This window comes from Lutjanus erythropterus, chromosome 17 (assembly GCF_056507025.1).
Source record: "Lutjanus erythropterus isolate fLutEry1 chromosome 17, fLutEry1.hap2, whole genome shotgun sequence".
Lineage (NCBI taxonomy): Eukaryota > Metazoa > Chordata > Actinopteri > Lutjaniformes > Lutjanidae > Lutjanus > Lutjanus erythropterus.
This window is the reverse complement of record NC_139333.1, coordinates 9,685,943-9,702,911: the sequence shown is the minus strand read 5'-3', so window position 1 is coordinate 9,702,911 and position 16,969 is coordinate 9,685,943. Positions and strand designations below refer to the sequence as shown.

The 16,969-nt window shown below is 39.4% G+C and overlaps 1 protein-coding gene across 1 annotated transcript; it reads right to left on the bottom strand.

Moving 5' to 3' along the window:
* Positions 1-629: 629 nt before the first annotated feature.
* gspt1 (G1 to S phase transition 1) lies at positions 630-16,081 on the bottom strand. The gene is made up of 14 exons (XM_084740444.1): positions 15,667-16,081; positions 15,332-15,376; positions 9,967-10,233; positions 9,843-9,876; positions 8,670-8,747; positions 8,223-8,403; positions 7,076-7,230; positions 6,734-6,874; positions 5,330-5,423; positions 3,357-3,437; positions 2,929-3,102; positions 2,653-2,742; positions 2,375-2,543; positions 630-1,357 (listed from the first exon to the last, which is right to left on the bottom strand). The coding sequence occupies exons 1-14, from the start codon at positions 15,860-15,862 to the stop codon at positions 1,305-1,307; spliced, it is 1,758 nt and encodes a 585-aa protein (XP_084596570.1). The 5' UTR covers positions 15,863-16,081; the 3' UTR covers positions 630-1,304.
* Between the last annotated feature and the right edge of the window lie 888 nt (positions 16,082-16,969).

Genomic DNA, 16,969 nt, shown 5'->3' with positions numbered 1-16,969 from the left:
ATATTCAAAAGGAAAAAACAAAATGTGGTATTAGTAATGATCCATTACATATTGATTAGTTCATCTCATCTCAAAAATATTAGGGCTAGGCACAAGGAAATAATGAGTAATGATGATTAAAAATGTTTGTTTTTTTATTTAAGGAATAGAGTTGAAATTTCAAGAATGAAGTCAAAATGTAGAGAATATAGTTGAAATGTCGAGAATAAATAAGAAGTTTCGATATTAGTGCTTGGCACTAAAAAACATAAATCAGAGGTTTCATCAATCATTTAATTTCTTTTCTTTTTTTTCTTTCTGTTTTGCATTTTTAGGAATGAAGTCGAACTGTTGAAAATATAGTCAATATGTTGAAAATTAAGTGAAGATTTTAAGTATACAGTCAAACTGCTGAAAATAAAGTCGAAATGTTTATCCCTGTCAGTGTGGTGTCAAGTGTGTGGTGGTGGCTGTATCCGCAGAGACCCTGTCCTCTGCCTGTATCTTATTTTCTCATCATTTTCTCATCAGCTATCTTTCTGGCACTTTTACAAACAGCTTGGTCAAATCCTACTGATTTTACCGTCAATGTGGCCCTAATACTCTGTCATACAAACTGGAACACCTACTAAAAGGAAAACAAATACTCCTTTCTGTTGCAGCTTGATCATTTATTTTCGATTTAGATTATGTAACAGCTGTGTGTGTCTGTGTGACTGTGTTTATCCATGGTTCATCAGAGTAGTATGTGCGCTCAATCCAATTAAACCGTCTCATGTGGAGAGAGACCAAACTAAAAATTTTGGTACAGCAATCCTTAAAACCAAATAAAATGTCCACTGGATTCTGAATCCCACTCTTAAAAAGGGAGATGTACTTTGCAAATTATAATTACAGGCTAACTCTGCTCTTTTGCAGGATATGAAATCTTTCCGTAGTATTTTTGTTTATCTTCCCCAATCCTCAGTAACACTGCATCCATCTCCATTCTAAAAACAAATGGCGTGGCCAGCCGGCAGCGCGCTTAGCCATGGGAGTACAGAAGGGGGACATGTAGCTACATTAGTGGCATAGCTGAGCTCTCAATATGAGAAAGCTGACACACTGGACTTGGTCTCTCGTTTCATATTGTTCATCATAAAAACTGATTCAGTCTTGTTTTTCTTCATTTGACGCGGTTTTATTCTGTTTCTTCACTCCTTGTTGTCGTTCTCCTCTTCAGCATAGTTGTGTATAAAGAGAGAGTAGCTGTTTGGGTCGGCTCTAGCAGCGTTTCTCTTCTGGTAACGAGTGGAAGAACTCCATGCATGCTGCCACTGTTGCATTTAGTCCTTTTCTGGCACCAGCTTCAGCACCTTGCCGATGGCAATAGTTTTGCCTGGTGGAGGAGTGTACAAAGAAACGTGATTGATAAAGTAGCGATTCAAGACTTCTGTTCATATTGTAAAAATGAATAAAACAGATATGCAAAAAAGCCAAATATTCATAATTATTATCTCTGATATAACGTCTATGCCTGGAAGCAAGTTAGGCAAAATCTATGAGCTGTTTTTAAAAGATACTTGAAGAGTTATTTTGTATCATTTGAAGGTAATTTATATGAGGTACTTATTGATTGTCAGTGAATTACCTACAGTAGATGGCGAGAAGCAAACTAACCGGGTTGACCCCCAAGCTACTATTGTGGACAAAGTAAATGACAAAAGGTATTTTAGCCACTTAAAAAAAGACACACCAAAAAAATTCACATTAAATTCATATAGTTTAAGCGTACAGATGACAATGTTTTCACTGCTTTACTTTGCTGTCACAAAGTCTTTTCTGATGGGAAATTGCTGTTATATATAAGCCAGATAACACACTCTCCACACCAACCAAACTCCACTGGCGAAATCAGCCATTTTCCCTTGTAGAACACTGGAGTTGCTGATCCACCACTTCCTCAATCTGTTTGTTTCTTTGTGTTATTGTGTGACTTAGGTGTTTTAAACAGTTAGCTTGGAATCACCAAAGTTACACAATAACACAAACAAACCAACAGATCGATGCAGCGGCAGACCAGTAACTCCTGTGTTCTATGAGGTAAAATTACTGATTTTGGTTATGGAGTCTGGTTGGTGTGGAGAGGGCAATATTTACTTTATAAACAGTGGTTTCCTGTCAGAAAAAGGCTGTCTGATGGCAAAGTAAAACGGTAAGAAATATTAAAAATTATAGCGTACACTTTTTTGAGGTGGACCGTATTTAAGTGGCTCCAAGATTGCTGACCCAGGCCACAGTAGTACACTGCATAGCTTCCATGCTGGTGCCCCTCTCTGCTTCTCCAAACTCAAAATCCAAACTATCCCTTTAAGATAAACACGCTGACACAGTTTTACATACTCAGCGTCCTCACCTTCATCTCTCAGTGTGAAGCGTCCCATCTGAGGGAAGTCTTTGAAGGTCTCTAAGCAGATGACCCCCGCTGCTCGGAGCCTGGCAATACACACCTGGTCCTGCTTGACAAAGCGTGGTCGAGTTTTGCTTTTCTCGCCGGTCTTCTTGTCCACCAGACAGATTAAGGCCTGTGGTTGAGGTTTAAAGTTTTGAACCACGGTCCAGTGAGTAACAGAGGCTGAGCGAATGCAATAAATAATAAAATCAAACAACTTATAAAGGAGCGCAGCAACTTACTGTGATTTGCACCTCTTCAATACAGGTGTGGATGTGAAGGACTGCATTGTAACCAGGACAGATGATTGATTTGTGCTCAATGATGACGATCTGAAATAAAAAAGGAGCAAATGAGCAACAACAAAACTTGATTAAATACAGAAACGTGTGTTGAGAGTTATCTGCTGGCATCAAATGGAATAAATGAGAGATAATCAAACCTTCAACCTGAAGATAGATTCAAATCATCCCAATGACTAATGACTCTGAAAGTCATAATTCTCATCCCATGATTACCTGTGCGTCAAAGGTGCGACCAGAGTGGCAGAGGTTGTCAGGGCTACAGAGGATAAAACCAGGGAGGATTTCTTCCTCTTCGATGCCCTTTAGCCGCAGTTTCAGATTCTCCCCAGGACCTGCGTCGTCTGTCTCCACATCGTCGCTCAGCAGGCTCAGTACCTCCACTGTGTGCTGCAACACACGCACAAACACAAACACAAACATTTGTAAATATTTTAAATAAATGCTTGAAATGAACACATTACTGCTGTACTGAAACAGCACACATGGATGGTGATAAAACTAAACTGTTTTGGTTACAGAATCCTCTCTCCATCCAGGCCGCAGTACATTTTAATACAAGAACAAGGCCCTTAAGTTATTTCCAGGAGAAGGTTTATTGGTCCCTTGTGAGAAGGAGCAACGTCATGCAGAGGAGATCTCACCCTGTTTGGCATCATGACCAGCTGCTGGGCTTTACTGATGGATCCAGACTCCAGCTTGCCGAGGATAACTGTGCCCATGTCCTGCAGGACACAAACAGACACACATGTTGAGAGGGAACAGAACAATTCAGTGTTTGCATTCAGTGACCTTTAATGCATGTTAGCTTACATTCAGAACTCTTTCCTACTATGCTGGGCTCATATTATACTTTAATACCCTCCTGCATTTTTTTTATTATTATTATTAGTAGTATTAGTAGTAGTAGTAGTTTCTTTAATTATTAATACTGTTATATAGTGATATTTGACATTTGAGGCAGTGCAGTTTGCTCTGTGTTAGGGGGAATTTGGAAGTAAGAATGCTGCCATTCAAGTGGTTTGTTAAGCCTCTTTTCAATGCAGAAATGTGTCAAAACAGAGTGAAAGAGGAATATGCATCCTACATTATGAGTGTGGAACATGTAATATATGTATAACACAGTATAACATTACAGTGGAAACCTACTGCAAATATTTCTTAGCTCATGAAAAGTTGTTATTTTGAAGATAGAAGGTTTTCATATAACAGCAAATAAATATTAGCAGGCTGATGATATTAAAATTATGATGAAACTGGTCACATTCACTGTGAAAGCAACTCGCTTTCTCCTACTACTGCCCAGTATACCTGTGTCTCATGACTTACAAACTCATCTGAGATCCGTTTACCTAGCAACAGCTATTTGATTGGTTAAAAAAGAGCAGCTTGTTACCTTAGTTTAGCAAAAGCAAGACTGGAAACGGGGAAACAACAAACCTGATTGTCTAAATATAAGAAAAATCAGCTGACCAGCATTTCAAAAGCTCACTTATCAACAACTAGATGTTTCCACTTGTTTCTTGTTGTGTCTTTTTATGAATTAATAGAGCATGAAAAAAGTTCAATAATTTTAAAAATGCCATATTTTGAAGTCATAATCAAAAATATAATGAAGTAATCCATGACAATGTAATTTTAATCTAATAACACAAATTTCAAACGTAATCTGGGCTGGTTATAGTTCTATATTTTTTGCAGTCTGATTACTTAATTCCAGTTACATGTAATCTGTAACTACCCAACCCTGCAGTGGAAACTCCTATTTCCCAAAATGCTGAATTATTTCACTAACAACGTGGCCAGTAAAGTACACTGACTGGGGATAAACTTGAAAGTTAAATATTTTAGTTTTATTTTTGATTGATACTACCTTTTTATTCTCTTGTATGTTAATTCAAAATGCTTTAGTATTATCATAGGAATTTCCAACACATTGCAAAATACATGATTAACTTGCATGTAAAAAAAAAATAATAATAATAATAATATTTATTTTATCCACAGCTGTGTGGATCTGTAGAAATCTTACTGTATGACAGTCTTGGCTGAGCCATTCGTATGCAGCACCCAGTTAACTGAACCATAATCCCCTTACATCAGGAGAACGCCAGTTGGGACTACTTAATCATATAACCACTACATAAGGCTCTTATGCAATCACAGAGAGAGGAGTAGTGAAACAACTTAAAGACAAGAGGATAAAGCGAAAAGATGACGTGAAGAAAGAAAAGTGATGATGATTAATGTCGGGACAACTGAGAGAGCTCCAGAATAACTCAACTCCACCAACACTCATGTGCTGAACGGCTTCCAGCATCTAAACTGAGGCCAAGAAGCTGAATTATCTCAACGAGGAATGACTGTGCAGAGGCTGCATGTGTGTGTATGCATGCTGGTGTGCTCTTGGAAAATCATCCGAGAGGAAGGAGAATGACAAACTGGAGAATGAACCAAAAAAAAAAAAAAAAAAAAGGATTTTGGCCAAGTGAACAAAAACCAAAAGAAACGTTACACCCACGCATCTGCTGAGGACAGTGCAGTGGAAAAGACGAGCTGCCACAGGTTTGTGTTTGTCTCTTTTTGAGAAGAGAATCAATGGCCTCAAGCTGCTCACCTTGTACTTGTCTACGATTGGTAGTCTGACTGGTCCATCGCTAGATCTGGTGAAGTTTGGCAAACTGTCCAGATGGGCAATAAATGGCAAACCCCTGGGAAAGAAGAAAAGGGAAAACCGTCAGTCAGCACATTCATATACAAATTATTCTTCCCTGCCATGATTGGAGATTCGTCACAGCCTCTGATGCTTATTTCAAGTGCATTCTGGGATATTAAGCTTTTGATCCAACCACAGCTGAGTATACAGAGGATACTTCAGCCAGCATTAGGAATAATGCAGGCTCCAAACAAACTAATGAATCAACCAAAACAAAACCTCACAAATTAAAAAAAAAAACACTCAATCCTTTTCAATCAGTCGATCCTAATTCCAATTAACTTGACATTAATACATGTAGCCAACGTCCCACTACTTAATTACAGTTGATTAAACAAAATCCTCACTTAAATTACTTGTGAATATTTATGTATCTATTTGGTTTGGGGTCAGACCAGACAGACTGTGACAGATGGAGAAATGAGGCATGCGGTATGGTTTGATCGCCTTATTTAACATGATCACCAAAACAATAAACATGCACGCAGAGGGTTTACAGGACAGGGCATGTTGTACATATTGTACAGATTATAGAGCCACCTAAGGCAAATTCTGATTTGTGATTTTGGGCTATACAAATAAAATTTGACCTGACTTGACAAATCAATCGCCCAGTGATCAGAATCAAGCAGTTTTCAGTTTGCTCAGCCATGACTGGTGACCGGCTGGTCAGTGTCAGATAAATCAGAGTCTGCATCACATTTTTCTCATCAATTACATGTCAATGTATGACGTATGTTTTAGTAGGGCTGAGCAATTAATTGATACACTGGGGCAACTCATCAACGCCATTGATCAGACTTTTAAAAAAAATCAGCCGAGAAAAGTGCATTCGGCGTACCTCTACCAAAGGAGTGAGCACTTGTTGAGTGGCAACATGTTCAAGGAGCAGTTTTTACAGAATAGAGCTGCAACCTTTCAAGGAAAAAATATGTTGCATTATAAATGCAGCTGCCAAGAAAGACACCACTGTGAATCAACACGGTGTCAGTGCCACTAATCTAATAGGAAACATTAGTAAAATGGTGCCAGAGAATAAATGTGATGCTGATGTATCACTGAAAGAACAGAAACTGCTGGCAGGGGAACAAGGTATCCTGATTATACTGAAATATAAATGCATGCAAACGCAACAGTAGGATTTTCTACGTCTGCTCTCTTAATGTATAACAAAGCAACAATGCTCAAATAAGTTGAGTGTGTAGCTGTTTTCAACCAGAAGTAAATAAAGGCTTAAGAGGATAAGCAGTCAGCTACAGCACTTAAAATTCGCCTTGAAGAAACCCATTCGTAGAGCCGACTTACGTGTACCAGGGGCATTCAGGTACGGGGTCCTTGAGGTTGGCACCTGTGAGTCCGGAGCAAGGCATAAAGTGGATGTCCTTCTTGGGGTTGAAGCCCACCTTCTTTAGAAACGGCACCAGCTTCTCCTTACACTCTTCATATCTGCAGGACGGTAAGGAAAAGATTTACTAAAATATGATTTCTACTAAAAGAGAGCCATGACAGGACAACATTTGAGTGGAAGTGCCAATCTTTATCTTTATAACTGACTATATTTACACAAAACAAATGTGTGTTAATGATAGCACAGCATTAAAGCCATTATAAACACATCATATCTATTTCCACCCAGGCCGTGTTCACCTCTCTAGGCTCCAGTTGACAGTAGGATCATCCATCTTGTTGATCAGGACAATGAGATGTTTGACTCCTGCTGTTTTAGCCAGCATGGCATGTTCCCGCGTCTGTCCACCCTTCTCAAAGCCAGTCTCAAACTCGCCCTTCCTCGCTGAAATCACCTGACACAAACACATAAGAGAGGCAGAATAATTCCGCAGTTTAGTGACAAGCATTTCGAAAAAGTGTTGTCTTCATTCTTTAAAATAATAATTCTGTGAACTTATTGATTTTCTGTCCAGTTTTACAGCAATACTGATCTGAAACAAGGAAAGCTATGGATGTTATTTTTCAGGGCACACTCCATTTGTGGCCTGAGCGATTATTACTTGGTAGAACACCACAGCCACTTTCTCAAAAAGTATCTGTTCTGGATTTTACGAGTAGCAGCACTTTAGCAAATTACAAAAGACTAGTTGAAACCAAAGGCACCACAACTAAGAATATGGAAGGACGCAATGACCAAAATCTATAAAATGGAGATAATACATTTTTTTCTTCTTTTCCTTTTCTTTTATGTTCAAATTTCTTTATCAAAAACTTCAAAAGCCAGCATCTGTGATGGCATGGGGTGTGTTAGAGCGCGGCATGATGGGTAACTGTCACATCTGTGAAGGCCACATTCATGCTGAAAGGTACATCGTACTCTTTAGAGCAACATATGCTGCCTGCTGTCTTTTTCAGAGATGTCCCTCTTTATTTTTAGCAACACAATGCCAAAACACATTCTGCAAGAGTCCGGCTACTAGACTGCTGTCGAGACCATTCTCTCACTGAAAAGGTCTGGCGCATTATGAAGTGCAAAGTACGACAACGGGGGATGAGGATGAGGAAAAACTTTCAAAACTTAAAAACATTGTGTCTTCAGTTCCCACAAGCTTGCTGAGTGTTGTTAAAAGAGAAGGTGATGTATCACAGTGGTAAACATGACCCTGTCCAAATGTTTTGAAACATGTTGCAGGCATCAAATCAGAATGAATGTATATTTACAAAAAGTACATGTACATGTGTACATACAAGAATCTCTATGTGTTAGTGCAGGATGTAATCTGTGTATATCTGAGGTTTAGAGCTTGTTAGCATTAGTAGTGCTGTATGTCCATGTCCATCTCACCAGGACTGCCAGGTCGGCTTGTGATGCTCCACCAATCATGTTGGGGACAAAGCTCTTGTGACCAGGGGCGTCAAGGATGGTGAAATGTTTTTTCTCAGTCTCAAAGTAAGCTCTGCCAACCTCAACTGTCTTCCCCTTGTCTCTCTCCTCCTGGTTTGTGTCCAGAGCCCACGACAGGTACCTGCAACGATCAAATGTGTCTATTCGTTTATGTTTTATGAGTACTTAAAATCGCTGCACATGTGTGGGAAACGAGCCTCTCGTAATCAAAACCTTGGCGATTAGCTGCTGAGTGAAAACACATGTAGTAATAAAGGCACACTGTTTCTTAAAAACAAGAAAATAAAGGAGATTTAAGAAAGCACAGCAGTCATCAGTTGCTGTGGAGAACAAATCATTTCACGTTAAACAAATCTGACTCTCAGACACAACACCAGCCGTTCTCACCATGTCTCCCTGTTCTTTTCTTTCGCTTCTCTTTCATATTTCTCCAGGGTTCGCTTGTCCACCATTCCAGTTAAGTACCTAGCAATGAGAAAACAGAAAGGGAACGATGACAAAACAAGCTGCAGTGCAAATGATGTTTATTTTATCTGTGACGTTACAGGTGCAAAAGTGAAACTGATGTTCAAACTGAAAAATACGTTTGTGCAAGAGGCAACTTGTTGCACTGCTGCTTCTTCTTTAGGTAGTTTGCCAACAAAAAACAGTGAATTTTTTGTTTTTCAAACACAGTTTAGATTATTTAATGTAAGGTTGCATGAGGTACTTATCAATAATCAGTGTGTTACCTACAATAGATGACGGTTGACATGCCTCCAGTTTGGAGAAGCAGAGAGGATTATTTCTGGAAGTTATTTTAACTACTAAAAAAAGGTCCACCTAAAAATGTCAACATCAGTTTAAGTGCACGCTATATTTAGAATATTTTCACCACATTACTTTGCCATCAGACACTTGTTATTCAAGCCAAATATCACTCTTTACAAACCAACCAAACTCCACAGGTGAAATCACTTATTTTACATTGTAGAATATAGGAGTTGCTGGTCTACCTCTGCCTCCATCCTCGTTCCTTGCGAATCCAAACAATTCTTTCAAAACGCCTAAGTCACACAATAACACAAACAAACAGAGGCAGAAATAGTCCAGCAACTCTCATGTTCTGCATGGTAAAATTACTGACTTCACCTGTGGAGTTTTGTTGGTTTGGTGAGGGATTTTTGGCTTCTATAACTGTCGATCTGAAAAGGCTGTCTAGCGGCGAGTAAAGTGATTAAAATATTTTAAATTTAGCGTACATTTAAACTGATGTTGATTGTTTTAGGTGTGCCATTCTTAAGTTGCTAAATTATTTTACGTTGCTGTCTCTGCCCACAGCAGCTCATTGATTAGGTTACATGCTGGTAGTCGTGCTGCTTTTTCAAACTGGGGGTGTGCCAACTGCAATCTACTGTAGGTAATACACCGACTATCAACAAGCAACAATACGACAATACAACCCCAACTCAAATAATCCGAACTATCCCTTTAAGAAACTTCATATTGTATTTTCTCTGTTGTTCAGCACCGCAGCAGTGTGGTCAGCCAACACAGAACATTTAACAATGAATTACTCACATGATCTGTCCTCCAATAGTTGATTTACCAGCATCTGACAGACAAAAACATACAAATATTATGAGCAAAACTTCCTATAACCTTCAAGAGATAAAGTAATACACACACAACAAATGACACGCACCCACGTGACCGATGAAGACCACATTCACATGCTCTTTCTTGGGCGCATCTGGCGGCGCCGGAGCCACTTTGGGCAAGGGCATCTCTTCCTCTTCCTCCTCCATCATTTCCTCGTCCTCCTTCCTCGCCGCGCCCTCCTCACAGGCTCCCCCCGAACCCAGGTCCTCGTCTCCTCCGCCTCCTCCGCCTCCCCCCGGCTCCTCCTTCTGCTCCCACGTCTCTTCCTCCGTGGTCATGTCTGCCTCTGTGCCTCCATTTTCCACCGGAGCTGGAACCAGAGACATTTATTCCACCTGTTATTTCTCTGTGTCTCATGTGTGGATGATACAGACAGCCCACAGCTTTGGACAGAGGAGGAACTATTAAGTGATAGAACAGGCTGTTTGGCTGGAGTGGAAACCTGCACGCTGACCGACTGAGCGAATCCTGGACTTCATTCACGCTGCAACATTTCTGCCAGTTTTATGTTTATACCAAACTTAAATCCTTTTACCACATTTGCACAAATATGTGGAAAGAGATCCCCTCTTTCACATTTCAAACACATACAGAAATAAATCCAACTTCAAATACAGAACTGCACCGACTGAAGCCGTCTCATTCATTTGCATGTCCTACACCACTGTCCTTCACATGCTCTACTTTAGACTTCATGTTTCTTTTATGTGTAGGCCTGTCACAGTTTACGTTATAGACTCAATATTGCCCATTGTCTTTACATGTATGCTTGTTTAAATAACGTTTTGTCAACGAGGTCTAGCAAACACTTTGCCAGAATAAGCAGCAGGGTTTTATCTACCATTACTAGACTTGGCTGCCATGCTTATGCTGAAAATACTGACCTATGACTCACTTTGTCAAATGTTTAATATTTATGTAAGTGCATTTATGTATGTATTTTTTCATATATATGTATATGTGTGCGTATGTCTGTGTACGTACATATATATATATGTCTGTATTATTTTTTCTTCTTTTTTCTATTCATGAAGTCTGATGGTTGTAAAGAGAGCGGAGACGGCTGCTTCAGTTTCCTGTTGGAAAACACTGTTGGACAACAACGAAGTAAAAGAACTGAACATGTTTTAAATAGCGTACACTTAAAACCCATATTGACTTTTTAGGTGGTCCTTTGTTTAGGCGATAAAATGCATTTTGCTGCAGCCCACGTCTACAGCAGGACATTACTGAGCTTCCCTCACAGTGGTTGTGGCTTTAAGAATTAAAAGTTAATTGCTCTTTGAAAGGGTGTGCTTGCATTATAATGCTTTTATGATTATATCAGTGGCATAAAATGTTCTTTAAATGGCAATGATATCATTTATTGCAACTATAATTATTTTATGATAATCTATTGTCCAACAAAAGTGGTTATCATGACAGGCCTTTTCGTGTGTTATTATTGATAATTATTGTGTATGATGCAGGTCTAGTTATGCAATTTCACTCAATTGATTACAATAATAATTTTTATCTTGATTCCAGAGAACCTGCTGTAAATGTGACTGTACCAGAGCTGGGCTCAGGAAAAGTAAATGTTTGATGCTATCCACAAATTTTACACTTCAAATCAAATAAATTGTGACGTTAATATTCAGTCGGTCAGAGTGAAATAAACGCTTCTGCAGTCACAACAGCTGCTCAACTGGTTCTCAACTCTATGAACTGTCCAATGTGTTGTGGCATTTATATTTCTCACACTTTAGAGCAATAAAACTACCTACTACTGGAGCTGTGCCTTGAATCTGCAGGTGTAACGTGTGTCTTATAAAGATCTCGAGGATAGCAACAGATCTGCAACAATTATTTGATTAAAAGTAAATGTGTTGCCCACTAGTGAAAACTGGTTTCAGTCTTTTTCAAGCAAAAACATCAAATGTTTGCTGGTTTCAGCTTCTTAAATGTGAGAATTTGTTGCTTTCTTTGTCATTTGATAATAAAGGAAGAGTCTTTGGGTTTTGGAAAGTTGGTTGGACAAAATAAGCTATTTGAAGGCGTCAGTTTGGGCTCTGGAAAAATTGTGATGAGCATTTTTCACACATTTCACAATTTTTGGACATTTTATAGACTAAAATGTAGATTATAAAATTTCAGGGAGTCCCCAGCAAAAGGAGGATGAGAATATTTTAACATTATTTATCACATTTTTAGCAGTTGAAACAAAAAGGGTTTGGTCTAATGTTCATCTTTTGTGGGGGTCCCTGACATGAGAAAGTTTGGGAACCCTTGTGACAATAACGTGCAAATTAATTGATAATGAAAATAATCGCTAGCTGCAGTCGTCAATAGCACATCTAAAGAGTTGCAGGGCTTCACCGTGTGTGGTCTGTGTGAGGTTCATCAGTCATTAGTCCCACTCACTTGTTAGAAACACAATCAATGTAATGTTCTGCTGAGCAAACAAATACAAGTCAAACAACAACAAAAAAAAAAACTGTAACAAGAGTAGAGTGAAATCTGCTGAGCGCTGCAGAAGAAACATCTTCCCATAGCAACACACAAATAAGCTTCCCATTTCAGTAACTATGAAATTATGCAGGCCAGCAGTCATGTACAATGCCTATTTTCTTCTCAAGCCTTGTCGTTTGTAATCAGTTTGAGAGACACTGCCGCTGGCAACTCAGAGAGCCAGTCCTGCCCCGACTTTGTCAACAGTCTCACCCTGCAGTGATCAGAAATCGTCTTTCAGACGTGTTCAGACCAATTAGAAGAGGTGAGCAGAGTTGGCAAATGTAAACACTTTTTTTTTAACTCAAGTAGAAGTACAGAAATTTGTATAAAGACAAGTAGAAGTACTGATTCAACTTCTTTACTCGGTGAAAAACAACAAGCTTTGAAATGTACTAACAGTAAAGTAAAAAGTTTACCTCTGAAGGACATTTCTACCCAATGTTTATGTCCAAAACTAAGTGAACTTCGCCCTTTCTGTTTCATCTGGTAAAATCTTTTACAGTTTTTCTCATAAGTATTTTATGATGTTTTTTTGTCTTATGTATTTTTCATCATTTTTCATCATGTGTTTTTCGTCTTGTTACGTAGGTTTTTGACTTATTACGTAACACTTGGTCTTGTTACATCTTTTTCGTCTTGTTACTTCATTTTTCTTTTCTTTTTTTCCACCTTGTTATGTCTTTTTTGTCTTTTAATGCCTTTTACGTCATTTGTCGTCTTGTTACACCTGTCATGTATCATATTGACGACGGGATAATCCAAAGAATCACCTTCTCTATGTGTTATTGTCCAAGTTGAATTTAGCCTTGATGTTAGGAAGGTAGTGGCAATGGTGCAAAAGACGACTAACTGATAATTCCCCTAAAATGTATTAAAAATAAGGTAAAAAGCCTGTTTTTAAAATTTAAGGAACTAGAAGATACAGATATCTGTATTAAAATGCAGGGAGTAAAAGTAAAAGGTTGTCAAAAAAATAAATATTAAAGTTATATTAATTCAGTATTAACTGAAGTCATATTATTTTCCACTTCTGGAGCTGAGTGTGTGAGCAGGCATCTCCATGAATATGTCGTCTCTAAGAAATGTTTCTCCAGACTCAATGCACCACATCTGATCGTTTTGTTTTGCCTCCCTCTGTCACTCACTCTGCCACAGCTGCAGTGCTCAGCCACTCTATGAAAAAAAGAAAAAAAGAAAAACACCACCAGTTCCCTGTAACTTGAGTAGAGGCACACAGCAGCATCCAGGGTCAGGCCAAAAATGTGAATGAACCTGACTCAAATTAACACTAGTCAGCACCAAGTGGCTGCATTTTTCTGTAGTAATCAAATACATTCAAATTGCTGAGACGCATAGCAGACCTCGGGCCTCGGACATGCAGCGCTCGACACATATCACAGCCAGTGGGACGTCTATTTCAGGCATGGACAAGTGAGGTTGCATCATATTATACGTAGGCCCATGCACATGAGTTTACCAATGCCAGCAATCCAAATATGGCTCAGTGAGTGAACCTACAGGCAGGGTCTCAGACACTACGTTGACATTGCAGGCAAAAAGTTTCTCATGTGGTCCTAAATCAGATAAAGGTCATATTTTTGTCCAGTGCGACCTCAGTGTGAACAGAACTTGTGTGACTTTTATGTCACTCGCTTGCCTGAAATGTCTGACAGTTAAAAGCAGCCCCTGACATTCTGAAATTTTTGGATGAAATCTGTTTCTGTGAAGCCGTACATGTCCGGATGCCACCACTCTTGGCTCTGACACCGCATCCACACACACCTCTGTACAGAAGTAGCAGCCATTCCTCCACAAAAAGGCATGATACACAATTTGGTTCTCTGTCACCAAAATTTGTGGCTTCCACTGCACACAAAAGTATAACTGAAACCGTAAACACTGACTTCAGTGGTGTCTGTGACTACTTTAGTATGACTGCAATGCTTGTGAAAACTTTGTTATAGTTCTTTTGTGCAAGCGGGTCAGTTCAGGACAGCGACCAGTTCGGACAGGAATTGACAATGGCCACATTCAAAATATTTTGGGCCTAATGCATAAATGTTTTCTTATTTTTCCTTTATAGTTGCTCTCAAACAAAGCAGGAGGAAATGGAGAAAATCCAACGTGGTATTCATGAAATGAACACTGACGGCAAAATTTGCTCTTACCCACCTGAGTGAATTCACATTTGATCTTAAATAGTATGTGCATATCAGGAAATTTATAATTAGGACATAGAAATCCCCCAATAAATCCTTAAAAGAACAGCAGACTCAAGTGTCCTGTGCAAACCTTCAAAGCAATAAGCCTCTGACATTTGACAGGGAATATGCAACTCAGAAAACAGAAGAAAAGAAAAGGAAATGTCACCAAAGGACAGCAACAGAAAAGAGAACTTTAATAATAGTTAAACAGTGGACTGGGATATGTCACCAATCTCTCCTTGGGAGACCAGGAAAGCAATGGCGGTATTTGCAGATGAGGTGGAAGAGACGGTTTCGTCTAGCGTAGCTGTGGTTGAGGACTCTCTTAAATTTCAAACTTACCTAAGAACAAATGTGATGTAGAAAAAGCACTGATGACTGTCACAAAAGTTCTTAACATTCCTTGCATTCAGTTTAAGATCAAATCTGTGCATACAAATGATTCATGCATGAGGCCCATTGTGAGCAGCAGAACAAAAAACATCAGATCTGAATAACTCAGCAGTGTGAACATAAAAAAAAAGTGAGCATCCACGCTTTTCCTGCTCTGCAGGAGGTTCTGGCTAAGATTTTAAATCTGTCTGAAGGTGAATTTGCATACCTGTGCCTGCAATAACCACACCTGTCCTGTGGTAACAACCTGCCTACCGGCCAGATTAGCAATTTAATAAGCTGAACATGCAGTGCCTGCAGTACACTGTGGGTGCATACCGACTGTTTCTGCCACCTCCATGCTGGCAACTTGATCAGGGGCACCTTAGAGGAGAGAAAACACAGCATGTCAAACTTTCATAAATATTAATCAGACAAGGATGGTCACATTTTTATGTTGTGCTGCGGCTGTTACTGCGCTATAAATGAGCTACTACAGTATTACAAGTCATGACTAGCAGTGAAGCCGACTTGTTGATGAGTTTAATGGAAATGCGATCACTGTGGCACTAGCTGGACTCAGCACAGTCAGTCAGGAAAGCTAACTTAGCTGGATTAGCAAGCAAGCTAGCAAGTTAAGCTAACTTCCAGCCAGCTGTCTGCCGTTCACCTACCGTCTGAAGCCGGCATTTCCACGGCGCTGGCTTGAAGAAAGCTCGGTACAAACACCGGGGCGTTAACGTTGGGGACAAACGGCTTGGCGTTGACGTTGAGGGCGGCGAAGGCGGTCGGGAGCCCCGCCGCGGCAGCCGGGGCCTCGGCATCCTCCTCCAGCTCCCACGAATCCGGGGCTGTGTCTCTCGGGTCCATCGCTCCTTTCTCCGGAGTTGACAAGCTCTCCACCGCCGGGGAAGGTGGATGATTTTTACGGTTCTATTAAAACGCGTTTAGTTGCTGGTGTGTTTTAGACTCTTAGCAGCACGTTTGGTGAAGTTCCCATTGCTTTGTTTAGCCTTGCTTTGGCAGCATATGGATCCCGTATCCGACGAGAAGTGGTGGACAGCCGGTGCGAGTCCTGCAACCACCGCTAGAGGCCAGCAGCGGACCTGCGCTCACTGTATCACAGACTGTACCACTGACTTTACTGCACGCTAACTACAACTAGTTAAATTAATAGTTTAACCACAGTGCGAGTGGTCGTTTAACTACATTCAAAACTTTAGGTAGTTAATTACAAACTACATATTCATAGTATATTCATGATGGGGTTTTTTTTTTGCCATAGAATATGATTTCAAACTGGGGTTCAGGGACCAACAGGTGTCCTTCAGTGGGCTGTTGGGGTTCCCAGTAAAATAACTAATATTTTCAGACTGCCTTCAACATATTTTTAAGTTCTGAAATGAAGTAAAGTATTTCCAACCAATAACCTTTTGTTCAGATAATTTACTTTTCTTTCTCTATCTGACTCAACTATTTTTTAAATACAATTTTTGGGGGTTTCAAAACTCAAAAGATTCACGTTTATCTAAAGAAGAATATGTCAACAAAGCATAATTAGTTGATAAAACTTTTTCAAAACTTAAAGCTCAAAAATCTATCATTGTGAGTTGCCTTGAAATTTTGAGTCTTCTCAACTTTTTCGTTTTTACAGTGAAGAGAATATTCGAACTTTTATCACATTTTTTTGGGAAGTTGTAAAAAGGGAAGACATAGGATTAACCATTTTTATTGGTTGTAACTAACTTATATATCCCAGTTTGATCACTGATGTACAATTAAGAGATATTCAAAGCTAAAAATGAAAAAGAAATAGTAAAAGCTGTGGTCTGTAGTCTAATGTACATCTATTATGGGTGTCTTGGACATGAAAAAGTTTGGGAACCCTTGCAACATGTAAAAATGCCATAGCTCACTGGCTACAGTTGTCATTTAATGGTAATCACCTGCTATTTGATTCAAATTTAGCATTTTCCT